The sequence below is a fragment of the Jaculus jaculus genome, chromosome 19 (genome assembly GCF_020740685.1).
Source record: "Jaculus jaculus isolate mJacJac1 chromosome 19, mJacJac1.mat.Y.cur, whole genome shotgun sequence".
NCBI classification, from domain to species: Eukaryota; Metazoa; Chordata; class Mammalia; order Rodentia; family Dipodidae; genus Jaculus; species Jaculus jaculus.
Window position 1 is genome coordinate 29,420,279 of NC_059120.1, and position 20,148 is coordinate 29,440,426.

General features: G+C 43.9%; 1 protein-coding gene across 3 annotated transcripts in view; it reads left to right on the forward strand.

Annotated features, from left to right (window-relative positions):
• Palmd (palmdelphin) overlaps positions 1-20,148 on the forward strand; it is a 74,252-nt gene that overhangs the window by 38,432 nt on the left and 15,672 nt on the right. For 2 of the 3 annotated variants that reach the window (XM_045138349.1, XM_004663951.3), the window contains exons 4-6: positions 18,180-18,294; positions 18,432-18,465; positions 18,582-18,695. In XM_045138349.1, the coding sequence (XP_044994284.1) occupies positions 18,180-18,294; positions 18,432-18,465; positions 18,582-18,695 (263 nt within the window). The remainder of the gene's footprint in view (positions 1-18,179; positions 18,295-18,431; positions 18,466-18,581; positions 18,696-20,148) is intronic. The other variant, XM_045138350.1, reaches the window with a different exon arrangement.

Sequence of the window (20,148 nt, forward strand, 5' to 3'; positions counted from 1 at the left end):
CATGCCTGGATCCATGATTATTTAATAAGAAAAAAGCTTACTTACTAGAGGATGGGGAATGCATTCAGTGGATAAAGTGCATGTCAAACAAACCTGAAGTCAGAGCCCTGAAACCTACGTCCAGACCAGATGTACCAGCAAGTCTTTATAACCCCAGCTCTCCTCCAGGAGCTTGTCAGCCTGGCATAAGCAGTGTTGAACACGAGACTCAGCCTCAACGAAGGGAAAGGGCAAAAACCAAAGAAATGGTTCTCCAACCTTCACATGTTCACCATGGCATGTGCATGCCTACACACACGCACACACACGCATGCACACACACAATGATTTAAATTTTAAAATAAAAAATTAGCTTACCAGGGCTGGTGATTGCTCAGTCAGTTAAGAGTTTGCTGTCCAAGAATGAGGCCTGAGTTTGATCCCCAGAACCCACATAAAATCCCAAGCATGATGACATGTGCCTGTAACACCAACACTGGGGAGACAGAGACAGAGGATCCCGGATGCTCACTGGCCAGGCCGTCTAGCCTACATGTTGAGGTCTAGTCCAGTTAGAGACCTTATCTCAAAGGGTGTTGGTGGCTTTCCTGAAGACTACACTTGAGAATCTCTGCCCTCCACACCTAAATGCACACATGCATGTACGTGTACCTGCACCTACAGCAACATGTACACACACATATACACACTCACTTTTAAAAAGCTGGCCAAACTCATGGATGAGCAATCTTCAGTTAACTTGCCATGCTTTAGGTAGAATAGTTCTTGAAAGTCTAGCATTTGGGAAATTCACAACATGTGGTTAGAGTTCAAATTGAATTATTGTTACAATTATTTTGCTCTTATTAAATATTTGGCATGTACACTAGGTTCTTCACATGCTCTAATTAAAATTCCTACGCTCAGCTTCTGACCTGCCAGAGCATTTTAGAAGCCCAAAGCTAACCAATTCCCTTCACCATGCCAGTCTCCAGGGTGTTTATGGGCTTTCACTTGAAAATAACATTTCTAACTTGTATATGATGATGGCTGACTCTCTATAAACCAGTTTGGCTTCTTATATTCTCTGACAAATGGTGCTCTTAACTTCTAAAGCATTATTGTTATGGAGAAGGATGACTAGTCTATGAAATCATTGTCTTTTAATGCTACCTGCCTACGCGGCAGCTTCAACCCATGCAACCATCACCGCCCATCTGAGGTCACATGGCTATACAGGGTTTTATTAGGAGATGAGATTTGCCCCTGAAAAAGCTTTCCACTCAGTGATAAGTGACTCAGCTCTCTAAGCAGCTGGTCCCAGTCATCAGTGCAGACAGACGTTTGTGCCAATGTTATTGTATTACTTCAAGTTATCTTTTTTAATTTGCAAGGGGGGACATGCCAGTGCTTCTTGCCACTGCAAAAAGCTTCATCCAGATGCATGCATGATGTTTTGCATTTGGCTTTATGTGGTACTAGGAAATTGAACCTAGGCTGTCAGGCTTTGCAAGCAAGCACCTTAACCACTAAGCCATCTCTCCAGCACTAACTCCAAGCTATTTTAGAGCTGTAGCACTGTGCTGCCTGCCCTGGTCTTAACAGCTCAGGATTAAAGGCAACAGATCTGGCTCAGTGAGACATTCGTGTTTGCTCTGTGCCCACTGTTCTTTTCATTCCCTGCATGTGATTGCTTACTCTGTAATCTTCTTTGTTATGCAAACGGCCTTTGACACTGGCTAGTTCTAAAGCAATGCCCTTTTGGGGGTGGTGGTGGTGAATGTGTGTGCATGTGCTGTGTGTGAGTGTAGTACATGCATGTCATGGCATGTGTGTGGAGGTTAGAGGACAGTGTCGCATGTTGGCCCTCGCCTTCCGCCTTGTTTGTGAATGCTAGGCTAGCTGAGCCTCAAGATTTCAGGTGATTCTCCTGCCTCCACCTCTTCTATGTCTCATATGCTGGAATTACAGATGCTAGCACTATAGCATCTGGTTTTTTGTGGGTTCAGGAGAACCAAACTCAGGTACTCATACTTATGATGCTGCAAGCACTTTGTCTAGGGAGCCATCACCCCAGACCCAATACCATTTTTATATTTACTTTTAAATGTATTGAGGGGAGTGGACATATATACACACTCAAATATGTGCACCAGGATCTCTTGTTATTGCAAACAGAACACCAGGCATTTACAGCCTTTATGTGGGTGCTGAGAACTTGAATCAGACTGGCAGGCTTTGCAAGCAAGCACTGATCCTTCCCTCTAGCTCCCACAATACATTTTTTGATATGCTTTTATTTCATTTTGATGAAACAAATGTGTGTAATCCAGTCCTTAAAAACAGGTTTATTACATGTTTGATGAAAATTATTAGGCCTCCTCCTTCTTTTTTTCTTTTTTCTTCTTTTTGCCTTTTGGTTTTCAAGTAGGGTCTCACTGTAGCTGAGGCTCACCTGGAATTCACTATGTAGTCACATGCTGTCTCAAACTCATGGCAATCCTCCTATCTCTGCCTCCCAAGTGCTAGAATTAAATCCATGCACCATCACACCTGGCTTTTAAAAGACATATTTTTGTTATTGATTTGCAAGCAGAGTGAGACAGAAAAGGAGAGAGGATGGGCACACCTGCCTCCTGCCACTGCAAATGAATTCCAGAAGCATGTACTGCTTTGTGCATCTGGGTTTACTTGAGTAATGAGGAATCAAACCTGGTTCATTAAACTTTGCAGGCAAATGCCTTCACCTCTGAGCCATATTTCCAGCCCTAGTCCTCAATTTTAAAAATGAAATAAATATTTTAAATTACCATCTTTTCTAGATTATAAACCCTCATTTTTTTTTTAGGGCAGAGTCTCATACTGTAGACCAGCTGGCCTCAAGTTCATGGCAATGCCTCTACTTCAATCTCCTGAGTGTTGGGATTACCAACATGAGCCGATACACCCAATTAATACTATCAATTTTATTGAGAAAACAAAGCTTGACATTGTAATATCTTTAAACTCTGGCCTATCAGTAATACTCATCTGCCCATCCATTTCATATGACTACCACCCTGAGGTCAAGATTGCCTAAGGTTATCAACTAAGTGTGCTCAATAGCATCTTTAGACTCTCCAACGATATTCACTGAGATAAGCAATGATTTTAAAAAAAGAAGAAGAAGAAGATCTTAGGCTGGAGAGATGGTTTATTGGTTAAGGCACTTACCTGCAAAGCCTACAGACCCAGGTTTGACTACCCAGTACCCATGTAAACCAGATGCACAAGGTGGCACATGCGTCTGGGGAGATAGCTCAGTCAGTACAGTACTTGCCTTGCAAGCCTGAGTTTGATTCCCAGAACCTTCGTGAAAATACTGGGTGTGGTCGTGTATGCCTTTAATCCCAGAGACAGACAAGCCGAGCCCTGGGACCTGCCAGTCTAGCCTAATTGGTGAGCTCCAATGAGAGACCGCATCTCAAAAATTATAAAAATAAAAAAATTAGAAAACTAAATCTTGGAGAGGTCAAAGGATTAATTCAAATGTTGCTTTGGATATGAGCACATTTTCCATTTCTATTTGTTGGGTTGAAAGAGTCTTTCCTTTTTCTAAAAACACATGCCTTCACACAAAAACACAAAATGCAGTCAACTGCCAAGAACTTCCTGCTCTCCCAAGATTCACCGAGCTAGAGGAGGCAGTCTCCACCTAAGAGAAGATGAAGGTACGATAGCTTCCCACTGGAGATGAAGTCATTCTGAGAGCCTTTGAGCCCCAGAAGAAACTGGGCCCTTCTTTGTTTACTTTTGGAGAAGAGGCAAGGTAGTAGGCAACAGTGGTCCCAGCACTTCATCAGCTCATCTCTGAGGTAGAAGAGTTCAGTAGAAAGTGGGTGTAACCCTCACAGACTCAGGAGATCCCAGAGAAACAGTCATTGGCAGTCTCTTTGGTATCCCCTGACTTAAGGGGAGAGCTTAATGGGTAGGGAGATTGCTCAGCTGTAAAGCTCTTGCCATGCAAACATGAGGAGCTGAGTTCAATCCCTAGAACCAGGCATGGAGGTGCACATCTGCAGTCCCGGGGACTGTGGGAGTAGAGACAAGAGGATCCCTGGAGCTCACTGGTCAGTTTAGCCTATTCCAGGTTAGTGAGAAACTGCCTCAAAAAGAGGTGAGATAGACCTGGAGAAATGGCTTAGTGGTTAAGGAGCTTGCCTTCAAAGCCAAAGGACCAAGGCTCCATTCCCTAGGACCTGTGTAAGCCAGCTGCACAAAGTGGTTCATGCATCTGGAGTTAATTTGCAGTGGCTGGGGACCCTGGCACACCCATTCTCTCTCTCTCTCTCTCTCTCTCTCTCTCTCTCTCTCTCTCTCTCTCTCTCTCTCAAATAAATAAAAATTAAAAAGAGGTGAAATAGTTACAGAATGAGTAGGAATATCCTGAGGCACAGTCCCCCCACAGAGAATGATTGAGGCCATCATGACCCCACAGTGAATGCCAACAACACCACTGAAGAGGTTCCTCAGGGAAAGGGGAATGAGGTGCTTGGATGAAGGTATATAAACTTTAACCTTTTACAAAATAAGAATAATACCAAGCCGGGCATGGTAGTGCACACCTTTAATCCCAGCACTCAGAAGGCAGAAGTAGGATGATCACCATGAGTTCAAGGCCACCCTGAGACAACATAGTGAATTCCAGGTTAGCCTGGGCTAGAGTGAAACCCTACCTTGAAAAAATAAGCAAACAAAGAAAAAGGCAAGCCAGGTGTGATGCAAACCTTCAATCCCAGCACTCGGGGGGCAGAGGTAGGAGGATCGCCATGAGTTCGAGGCCACCCTGAGACTTCATCGTGAATTCCAGGGCAACCTGAGCTAGAGTGAGACCCTACCTCAAAAAAAACAAAAAAACAAAACAAAAAAAAAGCAGACGGAATCCTCTGGTCTCCACAGACATGTGCATATATATACACACACATGCACCTGCACACATGTACGCAGACACATACTCATGCACACACACAAAAAAAACTGTTACCAAGAATAAAAGTTAATCATCTAAAAAGAAAAACTAAAACTATAATGTCTAAAGTTGAGTCCTGATCAGACTGATGGGCTCACTTAGAGAAAAGTTCCCAGCACAGGAAATAACCCCAATGAAAAATGCACAGCAATATCACCTTCCTGTGGGGCAGATCAGCACTTTTACATGATAGATAGCCTCATGCACCCCATTCTTCACTTTATTGTCATGAAAATTAAGGCTGCCTTCTATAAGATGAATCAAAATTAAGTTTATGCTGAAGTTCATTAAGAATAATTTTTTTTTAATTTGGGCCAGATGTGGTGGTGCATGCCTTTAATCCCAGCACTCAGAAGGTTGAGGTAGGAGGATTGTCCTTAGTTCAAGGCCAGCCTGAGACTACATAGGCTGGTGTGAAACCCTACCTCAAAAAAAATTTTTTTAAATAGTAGTAGAGCTATAGAGATAGGTTAGTAGTTAAGGAGCTTGTATATGAAGCCTAAGGACCCAGGTTCCATTCCCCAGCACCCACGTAAGCCAGATGCACAAGGTGACAAATGCATCTGGAGTTCTGTAGTGGCTGAAGACCCAAGTGTGCCCATTATTTCTCAGAGTGTTTGTGTCTCTCTGTCTTTTTTGTTGTTGTTGTTTACTTTTATTTATTTATTTGAGAGCAACAGAGAGAGAAAGAGGCAGGTAGAGAGAGAGAGAATGGGCACACCAGGGCCTCCAGCCACTGCAAACGAGCTCCAGATGTGTGGGCCCCTTTGTGCATCTTGCTAACGTGGGTCCTGGGGAATCAAGCCTCGAACTGGGCTCCTTAGGCTTCACAGACAAGTGCTTAACCACTAAACCATCTCTCCAGCCCTCTCTGTGTCTCTTTATTTATATCTCTCTGCTGCAAATGATTAAATTTTTTAAGTAAAAAAAATAATTCTTTTAAATTTGTCTTGCTTCCATGGTGATTAACTGGGAAGGTGTGTAGTTAGATATTTGCTTTTAAATCTCATCCAGGGGCTACAGAGATGGATCAGTGGTTAAAGAAGCTTGCTCCCAGATGAACAAAGGTAGTTGGGTGGCAGTAGCAGAAAGTCTTGGCATACCCATACAGATGATAAGTAGCTATAGATAGGTGGAAGATAGATGATAGATGGACAGGCTACCTGTGAACCTCAGCCCATTGTCTTTCCAGGTACCCAGGTTTCTCATATGACCACTGGAACTAATAAACTGTTCATAGGGCAACTATGAGGACTAATCAGGCCAGAGCATGGTACAGTGTCAATGTGCAATACCTACTGAATGTTGTTCAAATCACCAACATACTCAGTCCTGAGAAGTTGGGTGTAAACTTTGAAAATAAGTTGATAGGTTCCTCCACCCCCATGAATTCTAGACTGCTTGGGCCCTGATGGCAAACTCGATCAGGCTGTTAGTCCTTATTAACTCCACCAAAAACTGAGAGAGCTAAATGGACCCTTAGCTGCAGAAAAATTGCTTTCTGAAATAACCTCTTCTTGACACATCCAACATTGAGGTGCTATCCTTTTCTCTAAGACAAAAAAATTTAATGTTGGAATTGGACTGGGGACATTATGTCATGATGACTAAGGAAGATTATTACTACCACAGTGCATGAAATGAAAGCTACCTGCTCTTACCTAGGGAGCTCTTGAAAATAACTCTTTTCTCCCCAGCAAATAGACAAGGGGAAGAAAGATTCCAATAATGGATAGCATTACAAACCCTTTCTCAAGCTCTCCACTTCTCTACATTGGTGCCTGCCCACCATCTCTGGGAAGCTGTGAGAGGTACTGACTCATCAGTCAATCAGGCCCCACCTACCAGCAGGTGGGGGACAGGGCAGGGAGGAGATCTCTTTCTCTACAACCTGCTTCTCTTCTCACAAAACTGCATCTCAGTTTCAAGGAGCTCAATTCCCATTTTGAAAGCTTATACTTTCCAAAGAGGGGATGGTAGCACTTAGGTAAATTCTAAGCCACCAGGTGAAGGTTAAGATTTAGGACACATGGGTTGGAGAGATTGCTTAGCACTTAAGACACTTGTTTGCAAAGCCTAAAGACTTAGATTTTATTCCCCAATACCCACCTAAGCCAGATGCAAAGGGTGGAGCAGGCATCTAGAGTTCATTTGCAGTGGTTGGAGGCCCTGGTGAGCCCATTCTCTCACTCTATCTGCCTCTTTCTCTTAAATAAATAAATAACTTTTTAAAAAAAGAATTAGTACACAACAACATCCCCCAAAGATTTCTTCACTAAAAAAAATAACTTTTGTGTATTTTTTTACATATACAAACATATTTGTACACATATAAGTTCATAGAGGTATGTGATCTATAAACATATATGTGTATATGGGTATAGATGCATATTTGTATAGCTCCCAGTACCTCATGGTAATACTGGATACTTCCCCAAACTATCTTTGGAAATGGCTTGGGAATGAGCCTTTAATTTAAGCCCTACATTGTATGGCCTTATATCAAAAGCTAGTATTATGAAAGGCCACTGAACCAGGGGATGGAAAGAAGATACGTAGACCTACATATATTTGAAAGGAAAGAAATTAAAAGAGAAGAAATAATGAAGAAAAAATTGTAAATAACAAGAGAGATGGAGATATACAAACCTATCATAAGGCATAAATCAAGAACCCATGCTACACCAAGCATTGAGTTAACCAGGGTTTCTCAACCACCACCTAATTCTTTGTTGTGAGACAACTGTTCTGTGCATTGTGAAAAATTTAGAAATATCCCACTACCAAGTTAAGCCAAACAAGGCATGTCTCCAGACTTTGCAAATGTCCCAGAGAACAAAACCACCCCTTTTTAAGGACCAGGACACTAAGAATTCAAAGAAATCACTTGCCTTCTACTTATAATTTTAATTGTCACATAATGGTCCATAGAAACTTGACATGTGGGCTGTAGAAATAGCTCAGTGGTTAAGACACTTTCCTTTAAAGCCTAACAATCTGGTTCAGTGCCCCAGCACCCATGTGAAGCCACATGCACAGTGGTGTATGGGTCTAGAGTTTGTTTCCAGCACTGAAGGCCCTGGTGAGTCCATTCTCTCTGGCTGTCTTTCTTCTGTCTCTCTCTTAATTAATGTTTTTAAAAACTTGACCTGTTATCTGGATATTGTCAGACCCCTCTCCTCCTATCTTTAGGCCATCTCTGAGTTCTGACTCTGAAAACATTCAGAACCTTACTCTTAGTTACTGCTCTCCCGCCGCCCCCCCCCACACAACACTGTCATTCTGATCTTTTAGAAAGATTTTTTTTAATCTTTATTTATTTACTTAGAGAGAGAGAGAGAGAATGGGCACGCCAGGGCCTTTGCGCCGCTGTGTACGAACTTCAGACGCCTGTGCCACCTTGTGCGCACGTGTAACATTGCATGCTTGCATCCCATTGGTGTATGGCTGTGTGGGACCAGGAAATTCGAACAAGCATTCTTAGGCTTTGCAAGGCAAGCGCCTTAACCGCTGAGTCATGTCTCCATCCCTAGAAAGCTTTTTTTTTTTTGACCATACAACAAATTTTACCTAGAAAGCTTTTTGAGAACCACAAATCTCTAGCACTATCTCTTCACAATATTTATGTTATCCAGAAATAGTAGACATAAGTGGGAAATCAAAATACAATAATAAAACTTGAGCTTTACATTGAGTGGAAACGTCAGTTGAGGAAATTAACTGAAGTGTTCCACAGAAATGTCTCCTGAGGCTTCTGACTCTAATTAGCACCAGGATGTTTTAGTGTCCTTGTAAACTGAGAGTTGACTAAAACTAAGCTACCAAGAATGGGAAAGAAGTGTTTGTTTTTGCTTAGTTTTCACAAACATGTCATTAGACTGGAACTTGACATTAATGCAACTTTCACCCAGTGAGTTAAAGATTCAAAACCATTTATTAACAGATACTTTAATGAGATTAGCAAGCTTCAAGTCTCGAACTCTTTTCATATTAGTCTAAAAATATTCATGAGAATCAGATGACATTATATTATCCTCACTTTTTCTTCAGAGGGAAATAACTACAAGCCCAGTACACCTCATAGCTCCCAAGACCACACTGCCAGCAGACTGAGAACTCCAGAATGGAAGGGGCAGACGAGGAGAAAGTGCCATTCCTTCTTCCCGCCTTATCTAAGCAGTAAGGAGTAGTTAACATTGACGAGACCTGTACTTATTGAACTTGGGATTTTCATCTACGTCTTACTTTCTAGGAAACTTTACCTACCTACCTATGGCTATACATACCAACTATCAAATTCTTACCTTCAAACCTAGTCTACACTGAGCTCCAGAGTTCACACACAACTATCTCTGCCTTTATTTCATACTTGACTGTCTCAAATTTAACGTGCCCAACCAGTCTCTGGCCTTCCCTCTCAGATTTCAGATTCATCAATTACCTTTGCAGGTTCCCCTTTATTCAAGTTACAAGCATTGGAATCCTCCTTCTCATTCCCCACCCCAATCAACAATTTCTGCAAGCTTTTCCTTTTAAAGATTTCCAGAATCCAATCATTTCTCGCCCTCCTAACAGCAACTACCCTGGATTAAGCAAATTCCATCTGAACTATTAACAATTGACCTCCACGCAGGCCCCTCCTGTCTGTTCCCAACACAGCATTCAAGGTCACTGCTTAAACCTCAAATCAGAATATGTTTGTTCTCTACTCAGAGTGTCTGATGGCTTCCCAAGCCTTTCTATGCTCAAGGCCTTGCATATCCATACCACATCCTCATTCTCACTTCTCCCCTTCTTGCTCAGTTCATACATCAAGTTTTGTACATGCTCTGCTATCTCTCTGTGGAGAACTCTCCTTGTGTTCTCAGTTTTGTTAAGTTAATAAGTTCTCTTGTGTCCCACCTTCATTTCTTTTCACAAATAACTCCTGATTAGCAAGACCTTTCTGAACCATGTTATGTACCCCCTCCTCTTGGTGGTAAATTATCCTATTTTATTATGGAAACATTTTTCCTCATAAGAAAATGTATATGTACATATATACACATATGTTTATTAATGCAGGAACTGCTAAACTATGACCCAGAACCAAATTCAACACTAAACTGTATTTTTATAGTCAAAGCTAAACATCGAGGGGATTTTGCTTTGTTTTTAACTTTTTATTGGGAAGCTTCATATATATACACAATGAACCCTGACCATAATCACCTCCCACCACCCTCCTTTGTCTCCCCTCTCCTATCACTCTCCATTGAACCCCTTCTTAAGAATCTATTTTTATGAAAAAATCACATTATCAAAAAAGGGATAAGAATGAATGAATGAAAGAATGAATGAAACCACATGTGGACTACAAGGCCTAAAACATCTTTCATCTGACATCCTACAAAGCAAGGTTGCCAGCCTGCATACAGGCTCATTACCCCCCGCTAGAACATAGGCCCCTCAAGGACAGGGGCTCGGTTTGGTTGAGCATTAGCTCCCTCCACATAGGATGATTTCTAGTACACAGGAGATGCTCAATAAACATTTTTCATAATTGCATGTGTAAAGGGAGACAATGTGTCTTGATGAAGTCTGTGAACTTCTTAAGAGTCACACTGTATTGGTAGGCAAAATAGATCTCAAACCCCAGTTGTCCTCATGAGAGAGACGTCTGCAACAGTTTTACTTTTTTCCCTTTTCTACCAAAACGCTCCCCATTGTAGTATGTCTCTAACATGCATATTAAAAAGAGGATCCTGTGATGCAAATAAGAAAAGGAAAAAGAGATATAATGTGCTGCAGAAAACCTTGACATTTATCTCATAAAAAGCTTATGTAAGTCTGATATCAGTCGTATTTAATGTGCTTTCATATTCTCCAAATGTGTGACAAGACAAGTATTCTTATTCTCACTGTACACATTACAAAACTGAATTTCAAGGTGGTTAAGGAAACTGGCTATGGTGAGAGACAAAGGCAACAGAATCTGTATCTGTCAATTTTTTTTTTTTTTTTTTTTTTTTGGAGGTAGGTCTCACCTAGCCCAGTTTGACCTAAAATATACTGTGTAGTTTCAGGTTGGCCTCAAACTCAGAGATGCTCTTACCTTTGCCTTCTGAGTGATGGAATTAAAGACATATGGCCATGTCCACAGAGAGAGAGAAGCAATGGACATGCCAGGGCTTTTAGGCACTACAAAAGGACACAAGATGCATGTGAAACTTTGTGCAACTGGCTTTACAGGGATGGTACTGGAGAATAAGAATCTAGTTATTAAGCTTAATGAGCAAACACCTTGACCACTGATCTATCTCTCCACTCCTCTCAACTTTTATGCATGGGAGTGTGTGAGTGTGGGCAGGTGCGAGTCACTTGCGTGTGTATGGGAGTGTGGGAGTGTGGGCAGGTGTGAGTCACTTGCGTGTGTATGGGAATGTGGGAGTGTGGGCAGGTGTGAGTCACTTGCGTGTGTATGGGAGTGTGGGAGTGTGGGCAGGTGTGAGTCACTTGCATGTGTATGGGAGTGTGGCAGTGTGGGCAGGTGTGAGTCACTTGTGTGTGTATGGGAGTGTGTGAGTGTGGGCAGGTACAAGTCACTTGCGTGTGTATGGGCGTGTGGCAGTGTGGGCAGGTGTGAGTCACTTGCGTGTGTATGGGCGTGTGGGAGTGTGGGCAGGTACAAGTCTCTTGCGTGTGTATGGGCGTGTGGGAGTGTGGGCAGGTACAAGTCACTTGTGTGTGTATGGGAGTGTGTGAGTGTGGGCAGGTACGAGTCACTTGCGTGTGTATGGGCGTGTGGCAGTGTGGGCAGGTGTGAGTCACTTGCGTGTGTATGGGTGTGTGGCAGTGTGGGAAGATATGAGTCACTTGCGTGTGTATGGGCGTGTGTGAGTGTGGGCAGGTGTGAGTCACTTGCGTGTGTATGGGAGTGTGTGACTGTGGGCAGGTACGAGTCACTTGCGTGTGTATGGGAGTGTGTGAGTGTGGGCAGGAACAAGTCACTTGCGTGTGTATGGGAGTGTGGCAGTGTGGGCAGGTGTGAGTCACTTGCGTGTGTATGGGCGTGTGGCAGTGTGGGCAGGTACGACTCACTTGCGTGTGTATGGGCGTGTGGGAGTGTGGGCTGGTGTGAGTCACTTGCGTGTGTATGGGCGTGTGGGAGTGTGGGCAGGTACGAGTCACTTGCGTGTGTATGGGAGTGTGTGAGTGTGGGCAGGTGTGAGTCACTTGCATGTGTATGGGAGTGTGGGAGTGTGGGCAGGTGTGAGTCACTTGCGTGTGTATGGGCGTGTGTGAGTGTGGGCAGGTACGAGTCACTTGTGTGTGTATGGGCGTGTGGGAGTGTGGGCAGGTGTGAGTCACTTGCGTGTGTATGGGAGTGTGGGAGTGTGGGCAGGTGTGAGTCACTTGCGTGTGTATGGGCGTGTGTGAGTGTGGGCAGGTACGAGTCACTTGCGTGTGTATGGGCGTGTGGGAGTGTGGGCTGGTGTGAGTCACTTGCGTGTGTATGGGCGTGTGGGAGTGTGGGCAGGTACGAGTCACTTGCGTGTGTATGGGAGTGTGTGAGTGTGGGCAGGTGTGAGTCACTTGCATGTGTATGGGAGTGTGGGAGTGTGGGCAGGTGTGAGTCACTTGCGTGTGTATGGGAGTGTGTGAGTGTGGGCAGGTGTGAGTCACTTGTGTGTGTATGGGCGTGTGGGAGTGTGGGCAGGTGTGAGTCACTTGCGTGTGTTTGGGAGTGTGTGAGTGTGGGCAGGTGTGAGTCACTTGCGTGTGTATGGGAGTGAGTGGGCAGGTGTGAGTCACTTGCGTGTGTTTGGGAGTGTGTGAGTGTGGGCAGGTGTGAGTCACTTGCGTGTGTATGGGAGTGTGTGAGTGTGGGCAGGCGTGAGTCACTTGCGTGTGTATGGGCGTGTGGGAGTGTGGGCAGGTGCGAGTCACTTGCGTGTGTATGGGAGTGTGTGAGTGTGGGCAGGAACAAGTCACTTGCGTGTGTATGGGAGTGTGGGAGTGTGGGCAGGTGCGAGTCACTTGCGTGTGTATGGGAGTGTGGCCGTGTGGGCAGGTGTGAGTCACTTGCGTGTGTATGGGAGTGTGGCAGTGTGGGCAGGTATGAGTCACTTGCGTGTGTATGGGAGTGTGGGAGTGTGGACAGGTGTGAGTCACTTGCATGTGTATGGGAGTGTGTGAGTGTGGGTAGGTACGAGTCACTTGCATGTGTATGGGAGTGTGTGAGTGTGGGCAGGTGTGAGTCACTTGCATGTGTATGGGCGTGTGGGAGTGTGGGCAGGTACGAGTCACTTGCGTGTGTATGGGCATGTGGGAGTGTGGGCAGGTACAAGTCACTTGCGTGTGCATGGGATTGTGGCAGTGTGGGCAGGTGTGAGTCACTTGCGTGTGTATGGGCGTGTGGGATTGTGGGCAGGTACGACTCACTTGCGTGTGTATGGGAGTGTGGGAGTGTGGGCAGGTACGAGTCCCTGCGTGTGTATTTGAGTGTGGCCGTGTGGGCAGGTGTGAGTCACTTGCGTGTGTATGGGAGTGTGGCAGTGTGGGCAGGTACGAGTCACTTGCGTGTGTATGGGAGTGTGTGAGTGTGGGCAGGTACGAGTCCCTTGCGTGTGTATGGGATTGGGGGAGTGCAGGCAGGTGAGATTCACTTCTGTATGTATGGAGTACTGGTCAGGGGGCAACCTCAGCTGTCATCCTCTGCCATGTCACCCTCCTCTTTTGAGACTGGGTCTCACAGACCTGGAGCTCACCACTTAGGCAAGACTGACTGGCCACTGGGCCCAGTGTCCTCCTGCCTGCACCTCCTCATCACTGGGAGTGCATGCACTCATCAGCATGCTGGCCATTTTACATTGGTAATGAGGAACAAACCGGGGTCCTCATGTTTACAAGGCAAGCACTTCTATCTTATCTCCCTGGCCCCTACCTCTATCACTTTTAGTATGAGTTTCCCACTCTGCCAATTGTGCTGATGGAAAAATGAACTACCACAGACATTGAGTACTGTAATAAAGTGGAAGACACAATTTAGTAACTCTAAACACCAGGAGTACCATATTTATTTGAAGTTCTATGATATGCAAGAAAACTCCTTAGCTATAAATGGCTACTACAATGTCCCAGAATCGGAATCCATTTCAGAACTGTGGAACCAAAGCAATGAGTAGGCAAATGGCCAAGTAAATGATACTGTGGGTTTTTACTGCTGTGACAATAACCCAAGATTGTAGTGCAACCAAGGCCATGACCATCTTCAAGAAGGAAGTCAAAAGAACTGACTTATGTTTGCTGACATCATGTCTAGGACCAGCTGTTGTGTCTAATCAGCCATCCTCCATGGCAGCTAACCTCAGTGCTTAGAACATCTGCCTGTGACACCACAAATCTTTCATGGCTGTTAAGGGCCAGCTGAAACCACCATGGCTGTGGTCTCAAACTGAGCAGAGGTCATGGTGATACACTCGGGGGTTCATTTGGATCTGACATGTATGGGTCAGCTGGTTACAAGCTGACAAGTCTAAATGTACCTCTTTGTTTCTATAATTCCTTATGCAATGTCGGGCCACATGTGCCCACCTGTCACCCAGGCTGGCCTTGAATGCGTGATCCTCTTGTCTCAGCCTTTTTCTTTTCTTGTCTTTTCTTTCTTTCTTTCTTTGTCTCTTTCTTCTCTTTTCTTTTTTTGTTTCTTTAAGGTAGGGTCTTGCTCTAGTCCAGACAGACTTACTATTCACTATGTAGTCTCAGGCTGGCCTCAAACTCACAGCGATCCTCCTACCTTGGCCTCCCAAGTGCTGGGATTAAAGGTGTGCACCACCATGCCCAGCATCATAGGTTCCCATTTTGGCACTCCACCCCTGTGGTAGTTTGAATGTATGTCTCACATACACTCATGTGTTTTTGTTGATTTTTATTTATTAATTTGAGAATGACAGACAGAGAGAAAGAGGCAAATAGACAGAGAATGGGTGCACCAAGTCCTCTAGCCACTGCAAATGAGCTCCAGACGTGTGCGCCCCTGTGCATATGGCTAACATGGGTCCTGGGGAATCAAGCCTCAAACCGGGGTCCTTAGGCTTCACAGGCAAGTGCTTAACCGCTAAGTCATCTCTCCAGCCCAACACATGTGTTTTATTAAAGCTTGTAGTTTGGATCTCCAGCCACCTGGCTAGAGGAGGTGTCACTAGGGGGAGGATCCTGGGGTCCAGCCCAAAGGTGTGTTTGGAGGCAGATCTGAAATCCAGCCCAAAGGTATGCAGAGAGGTCTGAGTTCTGGGGTCCTGATTTTTGGTGTTGCTGGCTGATGGTGGTGTTTCTCTCTGCTTGGATGTACAGAAGCAGCTTCTTTTGCCATTGATGGATCTTCCCCCTGGGTGTGTAAAGTAAAACAAACCCTTCCTCCTATAAACTGCCTGATTTGGATGTTCACCCCAACAACATGAAGTTGTCTGCAACAACCTCCAACCCCCCACAGAAAATGTAGTCTCTATAACAGCAGCAGTTGAGGGCACTGTACTGGGTTGTGTCCATTTCCCTATGTCTTCACCTTACTCTTACTGACAGCTGTGTCCCTTACTGCTAGTGCATCTTTACTAGTGTCACTTACTCTACTAGTAAGGGACACAAATGTCAGGGAGCTTAAAACAGTGCCATGTTATAATACACAATGATTATGTATTGAATGCATAGTATTATATCACGTTTAACCATTGTAACTATTTATTAATAACATATGGATATATAGAGTAGACCATACATCTGGACTTTGTTTGCAGAGGCAGAAGGCAGAAGAAGAATGGCATTCTCTCTTTCTCTCTCTCTCCAAATAAATAAATAAAGATATTTTGGGGGCTAGGACAAGACCCTACCTTGAACCCCCCCCCAAAAAAAAGAGTTTAAATAGAAATTGCTGAAGGCTGGGGAAATGGCTCAGTGATTACAAGTGCTCACTTGCAAAGCCTCCAGCCCAAGTTCAATTCCCCAGTATCCATGTAAAGCCATATGCAAGACCCTGGTTCACTCATTCTCTCTCTCTCTCTCTCTCTCTCTCTCTCTATCTCATAAATAAAGGAATAGAGCCAAGTGTGGTGGTGCACACCTTTAATCCCAGCCCTCAGGAGGCAGAGGTAGGAGGATTGCCATGAGTTCGAGGCCACCCTGAAACTACATAGTGAATTCCAGGTCAGCCTGGGCTACAGTCATCAAAAAAAACATAAAATAAGAAAGAAAGAAATATAGGGGCTGAAGAGATTGCTCAATGGTCAAGGCACCTGCCTACAAAGCTAATGACCTGAGTCCAGTTCCCCAGTACCTAAGTAAAGCCAGATGCACAATGCAGTGCATGCATCTGGCGTTCACTTGCAGTGGTTGGAGGCCTTTGCAGTCAGGTCCATACTGTTGTCAGATATCACCTGACCAAGAACAGCTTTTGGGGAAAAGGGGTTTATTTTGGCTTACAGACTCAAGGGGACACTCCATCATAGCAGGAGAAAATGATGGCATGAGCAGAGGGTGGACATCACCCACCCCCTGGCCAACATAAGATGGACAATAGCAACAGGAGAATGAGCCAAACACTAACATGGGGACACTGGCTATAACACCCATAAGCCCGCCCCCAACAATACACTGCCTCTAGGAGGCATGAATTCCTGAATCTCCATCAGCTAGAAGCCTAGCGTTCACCTAACTTTATGGGGGACACCTGAATCAAACCACCACAGAGGCCCTGGCACACCCATTATCATTCATTCTTCATTCTTCATTCTTCATTCTTCATTCTTCATTCTCTCTCTCTGTCTCTTCTATTTATCTGTGCTTGCAAATAAATTAATTAAAAGTATTTTTAAAAAGAAATAAATACAAAAGAAATCACTTTCTCATTTGGAAGTAACATGAACACTCACTGGGAAGAAAATATGGCAAAGGCAAATGCTTTGCCTGATGTATCAGTTGCTTTACTGATCCCGTGACAAAGTACCTGACAAGAAACAATGGAGAACAATTTATCTGGACTCATACTTTGAGGGGAGATGGTCATCATGGTTGGGATGGCACACCTGTGGGAGTCTGAGGTGCCTGGTCACATTGTATCCACAATCAGAAAGCAGAAAGAGATGACTGTGAGTTCCTAGGTCCTCCCTCTGGGCTGACTGTGCCCCCTCCCAAGGTACCCAGGCAACTGTGGTGGTGAGTGTGAAAGTAAAGACTGTCAGGAGACAGTTTCCATTTCCGTGAACAGCTCTCTGTTTATTGCCAGGGAAATGGGTGTATAAGCAGTTGAGGGTGTGAAGAGGATCCTAAGGGGATTGGATGTACAAGGTTGCTTGCTGATGTCTAATTAGCATATGGGGCCCTACTAAGGCAATGGCAGGGGGATGGACTGTGCAAAGTTTGCTGGCTGATACCATAAGGAGTTTCCTAGGCCACTGGCCAAAGGCCACAGGGTTATGGGCAAAGCCTAAGTCTTATCTGAATGTCCAGGTATCCCATGCTTGGAGAGGGCGTGGCCTTACTTCCTGCCCTTGTCAGGGTCCAACATTTTGTCTGGGGGGTACAGGCTCACTATGACCCCCAAGCATGGGGGAAGGATCCTGGCTCACTGAAACCCCTGAGAATGGGTGGAGGAGCTCCCCTGAAGGTCCATCCCTAAGATATTACCGGCAGTTCAGGCTGCTGCTACTCCTCCATAGCCTGGGGCCTTCAGTGTCAGACAGCTTAGGTTTGCTTTAACCCAGGGCCCTTCCTATGTTCAACAGGGGGTATCCAGTTGGCTTCCTCCTTTTTATTCAGTCTAGAATCCCAGCCCATGGAATGGTGCCCTCCACATTCAAAATGGGTCTTTTCTTCTTAGTTCAACCTCTCTGGAAATACCCTCAGTGATACACAAACAGCGCTTGCCTCATTAATGCTCTAGGTATCTCTTAATCTAATTACAAGTAACCATCACACTTCCAAAGTACCGCTGTCAAAAAAAATAGGACTTGGATGGAAAATTGTTCAAAGAAAGATGTTTAAAACCATCTGTGTATTAAGTGTGATACCTAGCATGATGCTAGACACAATGCTGTGGTCTTAGAGGATCTCCTGCTACTTATGTGCAATATTCCAAAACTATGTGGGGAAAGATACATTTCATTACTCTGCATATATGCCACAGTAAGCAATAAAAAATATATCTTTTTGTTGTTAGGCTTGAGAAAGAGATTCAAGACCTTGAAAAAGCTGAACTGCAAATCTCAACTAATGAAGAGGCAATTTTAAAGAAATTAAAATCAATCGAGAGGACTACAGAAGACATAATAAGAGTGAGCATTACCTAATTTTAAACTATGATCCCTTTCCAAAATGAATCCACAAGTATTATCCAACTTTTCAAAGTATTTCCATATTTAGATTGCATTTTTAAACTGAATTAACCATACAGAATTCTCTTTTGTTACAGTCTGTGAAGGTGGAAAAGGAAGACAATCCAGAAGGTATGTTTGGGGGAGCAAACTCATGTCTAAATAATATTTTTTAATAAGATCACTGAACTTTTTCCATCATTACAAATATATCCTGAATGTATTTTTAATTCATATCAATTTTACAGAGTCAATTCAGGACATCTATGCTAATATCCCTGACCTTCCAAAATCCTACATACCTTCCAGATTAAGAAAAGATAGAAATGAAGGAATAGAAGATGATGATCAAAACAGAAAAGGTATATGAGAATCTATGTTCCATTTCTCTCTCTCTCTTTTTTTTTTTAACGCAAGGGAGCGAGAGAGAAAGAGAGAATTGCCATGCCAGGGCCTTCAGCCACTGCAGTTGAACTCCAGATGCGTGCACCAACTTGTGCAGATGTACAACCTTGTGCACTGTGTCACTGAGCTTCTGGCTTACATGGGACCTGGAGAGTTGAACATGAGTCCTTAGGCTTCTCAGGCAAGCACCTTAACCACTAAGCCATTTGTCCAGCCCAAGTTCACACTTTTCAATGTCAAATATTCACAACTCACTACACTGTCCTATGCTACCAGGTTAAGTAAAGGTTATTTTACATTTCCAGAGCTATGAGAGTCAATTGCATAGTTACAATAATTAAGTTACAGCATAGGTTTATAGTTTCTATTCTATGCACTGCATTACCTACCAGTAAAATTAAAAAAAAACAAACAAACAGGGAATATAAAGGCCTGAAAGAAACAAGAATATCTTAAAAGCAATTCTCCAGCATATTTCAGAGCTGGAGAGATGGCTCAGCAGTTAAAGGCACTTGTTTGCAAAGTCTGGTGGCCTGAGTTCAATTTCCCCAGTACTACAAGGCAGAACAACACAGTTCATTTACAATGGTAAAAGGCCAGTGCACCCAGTCATTCTCATATATCCTCTCCCCCACTTCTCTTTCTCTCTCTATTCCTCCTTCCCCCCTCCTCCCTCTCTCTTTCAAATAAATAGTTTTTTAAATATCTTTTTCAACATATTTTATCAAGGATATACTCTTGAGTTACTAAAATATATTTTCTATATTTTTTCTTTTTTATTTTTATTAATTAGTTCTGTACTTAGTGAATACAGTCAAGTTGGTACCATTGTTAGCCTCCTTTCTGTCCTCCCACCCCCCCCCGCCCCTCCTTGTTGGAGTATATGGGTCATGCATTGTGGAGTTAGCCCTCAATTATAGGTAGAGGGAAATGTGTCTGTGTATCATGACCAAACATGTTGCTCTGACATTCTTTCTGGCCCCTCTTCCGCAAAATTTCCCTGAGCCATGTTGGGTTCATGTTAGGTCTGCTTCAGTAATGAGGTCTTGGGAGCCTCTGGGTCTTTAGCTGTCTGATTTGGTAGGAGTTAATTGTTTTCTGTGTGGATCTCCTTCACCCTTGTGCTGGTACCAGGTTTACCAAGAAAACAGCACCCTTGCTTGTTTCACCAGTTATTCTTAGTTTCAGCTGGGGCCCTTTTGAGGTTTCATGGGGTGGTTCTCTCCTTAGGATCTGTGTCTTTCTTTCCCCGGGAGGTGCAGGGCAGTTAGGCAGTCGCCATCTTGACCACAAGTCCCACTAAAATCTTTTTAAAAATGAAAATGTTCCCTTGGGAATGCTATGCATTATTTACCTTCATGGGATAATAATTTTCATAAAACTGAATTTCAACCTCTGCGAATAAAGAAA